This window comes from Hylobates moloch, unplaced genomic scaffold (assembly GCF_009828535.3).
Source record: "Hylobates moloch isolate HMO894 unplaced genomic scaffold, HMol_V3 SCAFFOLD_10, whole genome shotgun sequence".
Lineage (NCBI taxonomy): Eukaryota > Metazoa > Chordata > Mammalia > Primates > Hylobatidae > Hylobates > Hylobates moloch.
Genome location: NW_026652285.1, coordinates 100,332,497 through 100,338,621, shown reverse-complemented (window position 1 = coordinate 100,338,621; position 6,125 = coordinate 100,332,497). Strand labels below are relative to the sequence as shown.

The following is a 6,125-nucleotide window of genomic DNA, read 5'->3' as shown; positions in this document are numbered from 1 at the left end:
TTGGATTCTTGGTGGCACAGCCCCTCCTCACTTCCCCCTGGCACTGCCCCTGGCATCAGAATGCACCCCAAGGTGGCCTGGATGTCATCAGGCGGGGAGGTGTGGGGTAAGGGGCAGCGCGCTCTGAAACGGCGTTAGCATGGACATGGCCCCTCACCCACGGGGCCCACAGTGGGCTGGCAGAGGGGCAGGGGACCACCCCCGCCGAGCCGATCCTCTGCCTGGAACGGCCTCCAGCTGTGCATACCCCTGTCACACTCTGATGGGGTGTGGCCCACCGTGTCTGCGATGGACTGGGCACCCTCCTGGGCAGGGGAATGTGAGAACTGCTGCTGCTCTGGGGCTGGGCTCCATGTCACAGCAGGAGGGAGTACAGTGTTACACCACATGGGAAGGACTCAGGGCAGTCAGCCACAAAGCTGCTGGTGATGACTGGGGGCTTGTGTCTTCACTCTGCAGCCCTAACACCCAGGCTGGGTTCGCTGGGCTCCATTCTGGGGGTGCAGACCCTGAGAGTGACGCCAGTGGGAGCTCCCCCACCCCTTCCCTTCCTTGAAGGCCCAGGGGTCAAAGAGTGTAGACTCAGAGGCCTGGGGGCACATGTTTATTTAGCAGACAAGGTGGGGCTCCATCAGCGGGGTGGCCTGGGGAGCAGCTGGGTGGGTGGCACTGTGGGGAGGGTCTCCCAGCTCCCTCAATGGTGTTCGGGCTGGTGCGGCAGCTGGTGGCACCCTGGACAGAGGTGGATATGAGGGTGATGGGCAGGGAAATGGGAGGCACCCGAGACGGGGACAGCAGAATAAAGACAGCAGCAGTGCTGGGGAGCAGGGGGAAGAGCAAAGGCAGGCCCAAGACCCCCAGCTCACTGCACCCTGGCCTCCCACAAGCCCCCTCGCAGTCTCCCAGCCACACTCACTGTGCACTCAGCCGTCGATACACTGGTCTGTTGGGGAGAAAGTCCGTCAGAACAGGCAGCTGTGTGTGTGCGTGCGTGTATGAGTGTGTGTGTGTGATCCCTGACTGCCAGGTCCTCTGCACTGCCCCTGGGCAGCCCCTGCCCCACCTGGCCCAGCTGCAGAAGATGTGGGGGTTCCTTTCAGAGATGGGGCAAGAGAGGGGCGGATGGCAGGGCAGGGGATGTGGGAGAAAGTCCTGGGGAGGGGCTGCCCTGAGTGAGGCCCAGCTCCCAGGCTCCTCGGGCACCCAGGTCTCCTGCCTGTTTACCAGTCCAGGCAGCCTCTCAGCCTGGGGGAGGCCAGTGGCTCTCTGAATGGTGTGGCTGGAGCCTCCTGCCCAAGCCAGGCTCCCTGGAGTCAAGGACAGCTCCCAAGTCAGTGGTGAGCAAGTCCCCAGGGGAGAGAGGACAGCCAGGACAGCAAAACCCAGGGTGATGAGGCCTGGGAGGGTGGGGGGAGATGGCCCAGAACAAGGGGGCCTGGGAGGGTGGCCAGAGGTGTCAGGCCAGTGAAACTGAGAAATGGATACTCGGGCCTGGGTCTGGAATCCTCGTCTGGGCAGACCCCGGCTAAACTGCCAGGAAAGAGCACTTGCGGCCCAGGTCCCTGGGAGTCCCGTAGACCCTGGGGTGGGGCACAGTCTTCCTGGGCCCAGAGTGGCTTCCAAGGAGCTCCTGGACCGTCCACTGCTCCAGTGACTGAAGCTGAGGACGGAGTCTCTCCTCTCCCTGAACCCTGGTAGGGAAGCATCCCGCCTGAACAGTCCCCATGTCCCCGTCCCCTCATCCAGACTGGCCATTACCGATTGGGACAGGGAAGACGATGTGGTTTTCAGGGAGGCCCAGAGATTTGGAGAAGCGGCTGAAGTTCTCCTTTAGTTCCGAAGTCAGCTCCTTGGTTCTCCCTGTGACCAAGATGGCCAGTGAATGGCCGGCAGACACCACATAAATATTGTTGAATGAGTGGATGAGGCCTCAGATCCCTTCCTCATGGGAGACCGGCCTCCCCTCCCGCTAAGTGTGATCAGGAGCCAGTCCCCTAGGGGATGGGAGAGGACCCACCGTAGAGGGTGATCTTGAAGTACTCCGTGTTTTGAGAAACTTTCTTGAAGAACACCATGGCATACTGGTTGTAGTTGGTGCTCACCACTCGGACGAGGTAACTCGTTAATCCAGGGTAACCTGCAGGCGTGGACGGTGAGGGGTCAGCCCTGCCCTGGATGGGAGGAGGGAGCTGTCCCCTCCCTCCCCAGCCCATCAGCATGGGCTTCTCCCCATACAACACATCTGTGTGGAGGGGCAGGAAGGTCTGTGCCCCTACCCAGCCCCCCGGAGCCCCAACTCAGTGCCCCACCTCACTCAGGACTCACTCTTAGCGTTGCCCAGTGTGAACTCGCCGGGCTGGGAACCTGGAACAAAAGTCCTGATCCAGTAGTCACACTTCTTTTTCCTTGGGAGGGAGAGATGGGTGGGTGAGAGGGGAGACAACCCAGGCTTGGGCCTTCTGTGCTGGACAAGGTGGGGCCAGGGCAGCAGTAGGGTTCTGATGCTCTCAGTCAGGCCTAACCCGTGACGGCTCATCCCCCACTACCTGGAGGGGCCCTACCCCACCCAGCCAAGATGGGCCTGGGCCTTGTCCCTGAGCCGACCCCAGGCTGTCCCTCCTGGTCTGCTGCCTGGGGCCCCTGGACCCCGCTCAGACCCTCCAGCACCCGATGTCCTTCTTTGCTTTGGCTGCCTCCCTGGGTGGCTTTCCCCCTACCCACAGCAACCCCACATTTCTCCCCTGCGCTCAGCTTGCTGCTTCCCTTCCTATACCCTCTCCCGGGGATCCACCTCTGTACTTCCAGTCTGCTCCATGCCAACTGTTCCCCTAGCTCTCGGGTCAAACCTGACCTCATCCTTGAGTCCTCCCACTTCCCATCCCCTGGCACCCCAGGGCTGAGCTCCCCAACCTGTCTGTATTCTGCTCCTTGCTCCACAAATGCCCTAATCCCAATCCACTCAGCTGCCAGAGTCAGAAACCCACTGGGGGCGGCTGATCCCTGGCTCCCTGCCCCTTCACCCTGCGCCTGTTCTCTCACACCAGTGACGGCCCCGCTTCGCTTTCGCTGGTCTCCCGACCTCCCAGGCTGCACCCCACCAAGTCTCCCCACCCTGCAGCCCAGGGGCCCTGCTCTAAGCCACTCCGCAGCAGATCCGCTGGGGCGAGGCCTGAAGACCGTGCTAGATGCTAGCGTGGCCGCCTGTCCCTCCAGGCTGTTCAGCAGCTCTGCTCAGGGTGACCCTGCGACGGCTTGCTCCTTCCTGAAGGGGGGGCTCTGACTCCAGCCCCTGCTGGGAACACCCCACACTTCCTTTTGAAGCAGTTTGGCTCTTTTAAGGCCACTTCCATGAAGGCACTGGGTGGGGTTCCAGGCTGGATCCAGTGTCCCCTCCTCCCGCTCTGGGGCAACCCTCCTCTCTCCATCTTGTTTTCTAATGACTGTGCGTGTCCATCCCCACCCTGTCTGTGTGTCTGCACAGAAATGCGCTATAAACGTTGCTCTAAGGAACAGAGGAAGGATGAACACAGATGAATTCCGGGCAGAACAGTGAGGTGAACGACAGGATCCCTCAGCTTTGGCCTGGCCATCCCTTGCCTATGATATCAGTCTGACTCTCACACCCTCAGGAGATGTCAGCCCTCACCTGAACAGGATGGAGGTGACGTTGTAGCTCTTGTCTTCTTTCAGCTCATAGATGGTGGCATACATCGGGTCTTTGTCTTCTCTGCGAATTGCATTCCCTGCCAGGCCTACCACATACCACTTCCCCTGGAACTGCAGGGGACTGATGAGAGGCACAGCCCAGGAATGGCCCTAGGAGCCACCCCTCCAGCTCTGTCCCTGTGGCACCTCTGGGCAGCCCAGCCTGGAACCATGAGCCCCTCTAGCTGGGCAGCAGGGCCCAGGCTGGGCCTGCACTGGTGAAGGGGCAGGAGCAGGAGGCCATCAGTCTAGAAGGGAGGCCTGGGGGAAGAGGCGGTGCTGAGTCTGGCAGGGAAGAGGGTGACCTTCTCACTGGAGGAGGCACGTGGCTGGTGGGCCTTTCTGAGCCTCAGTTTCCTCATCTGTGCAGGGGGACTAAAAGTGTTCCCATGTTCCTTGGACAATGGGGGTTATGAGGAAGGGGATGTGGACCTGGGGGAGTCTGTTCAGGCTGAGATGGGGTGGGGATGGGGGGAAGGGTCATGGTTTCCATCAGGGGACACTGGTGGCACAGAGTGAGCTGAAACCTGGACCCTGGACTCCTACAGTCCTGCCCAACGTTCTTCCTGAGTCTCTTCACCTCTCCTCCCCTCTGCTCCCACTATTCCCCGGGCCCTGCCTGCAGGTGCACTTCTTGGCCCCTTACCTGGTTGTCCTGGAAGTTCTGCTGCAGAGGGACCTTGCTCAGAGGTGGGGCCGGGATCAGGTCTGAGGTGGAGTCCTGGGCCTGGGCATGCAGAGCCCCCAACAGGGCTAGGCCCAGCCACAGGAGACCTAGGGGCATGATTTCAGGGCTGAGGAAGCAGGCGCTGTGGTGGCTGCTGGGCCTGGCAGGGGTGGAAGAGGAGGTGGCGAGTGAGAGGCTCACGTGGGTGGCCCTATTTATGGGATCTAGGGTGGGCTGATTCATTCTTTGCCAAGACCAGGAAGGTGAGGCAATTGCCAGCAACTCCTGCGGAAACACTTGGCAAGATTTCTGCACCTGGTCAGGATTGGGCAAGACAGAGGGACGGGGAGAGTTAGGGACATTCCCGGAGTGCTGCACCTCTGGCAGGGACAATGACTCCCTCTGTGCCCTCCTTGTGCCATTCCCTTCTTCTGATTGCCCTGTATGTGGGCCGGTGGCCTGTGAGCCGGAAGAGCTGTCATCTCTGACCCCCCTGCTCAGCTGGATCCCCGGGTGGGGTATGTGCCCTGTGGTCCCCTCCCCATCCCCACAGAAAGGAAAGAATGAATACCTCCTTCCCACAGATCATGTGCTGTTTCCTGGTTCTTTTAAGGGCCAGGGAAGGGTGGGGTGGCTGACAGTGGACAAGGAAAAACAAGGCATCTGCTCTGAACTCATGGAGCCCAGAATCATGGCCCTCCCAGGAGCCCCAGGCCAGTACCTGCATGTGCTCCAGAGGCCTTGAGACAGCTCCTTGCTCCTCTCCTTGCCCCATTTGCAGGAGGGGACCACAGCGGACCCCTGAGGGACCCTGTCTCTCCTGTGAGTGCAGTGGGAGGAGACCCCACGCAGGGCACATGGGTTGAGTGCTGAGGCTATAGTCCCTGTCCTGGGTGAGTTGGACTGATGGGTGGGGGCGTGAAGGCGCCACACTGCTCCTCTGGATACCTGTTGCTTGGGGTCACTGAGAGTGCAAGGATCTGGCCTTATCCTTGAGGTCACTGAGACCATTCCCCTGACTCTAGTCACAGCCTTTGTCCATTGAACCCAGCAGCCCAGGCCAGAGGTTCCGGAACTGTCACTGAGATGGCTGGTCCCAGCCTTGTCCAGCAGGGAAGCAATTATCTCAACGGGGGCCTGGCTGGCATCCTTGGGAGGCAGTGATGGATCATAGGCCCTGCGCAGTGTCCACAGAGGTGGGTCACCCACGAGGGCTGAGGCCGTCCTGGATGCCTGACCTGAGGCTGGACTGAGGGTTCGCTGGTTTTAGAGCTTTCAATGGGACTAACGGGGACCTCACTGGCTCTGCCTATGTGCTGCTTGGGATCCCCAATCTGGGCTCGGGGGCAGCAGGGCCTCAGGGAAGGGGCTCTGGGAGTCCTGAGCTGGGGTTAGTCTAGAGAGGCCCCCACTTGATCCCTGCCCCCTCAGGCCCTGTCCTGCCTGCCCGATTGGATGATGAAAGGGCAGGAAGCAAAGATGAGCAAAACTGCAAGGGAACGATGTTGCACCAAAGCCTTCCCTCTCTAGAGGTAGCCAGTGGCTACTCCCTCCCTCCGAACCCCCTCTTCCCCTCATGACCCTGTTCCCAGGAACTCCACCTCTGCTACTGTCTTTGACCTTAAAAAGCATCCTCGGCCAGCCGGGCGTGGTGGCTCACGCCTGTAATCCCAGCACTTCGGGAGGCCGAGGCGGGCAGATCACGAGGTCAGGAGATCGAGACCATCCTGGCTAACACAGTGAGACCCCGTCT

At 60.7% G+C, this 6,125-nt stretch overlaps 1 protein-coding gene across 1 annotated transcript; it reads right to left on the bottom strand.

Annotated features, from left to right (window-relative positions):
• Positions 1–589: 589 nt before the first annotated feature.
• Positions 590–4,562, bottom strand: LCN2 (lipocalin 2). Its single transcript, XM_032165241.2, has 7 exons — positions 4,352–4,562; positions 3,647–3,777; positions 2,326–2,405; positions 2,018–2,137; positions 1,759–1,860; positions 917–943; positions 590–732 (listed from the first exon to the last, which is right to left on the bottom strand). The coding sequence occupies exons 1-6, from the start codon at positions 4,487–4,489 to the stop codon at positions 924–926; spliced, it is 591 nt and encodes a 196-aa protein (XP_032021132.1). The 5' UTR covers positions 4,490–4,562; the 3' UTR covers positions 590–732; positions 917–923.
• Between the last annotated feature and the right edge of the window lie 1,563 nt (positions 4,563–6,125).

Excerpts from the sequence above, each read along its gene's own strand:
- LCN2 (XM_032165241.2), bottom strand. The coding sequence starts at position 4,489 with ATGCCCCTAGGTCTCCTGTGGCTGGGCCTAGCCCTGTTGGGGGCTCTG. Across the intron at positions 2,406-3,646 it reads GTCACCTCCATCCTGTTCAG|GAAAAAGAAGTGTGACTACT; the intron begins GTGAGGGCTGAC and ends CTCCCTCCCAAG. Across the intron at positions 944-1,758 it reads CGTCTTCCCTGTCCCAATCG|ACCAGTGTATCGACGGCTGA; the intron begins GTAATGGCCAGT and ends TCTCCCCAACAG.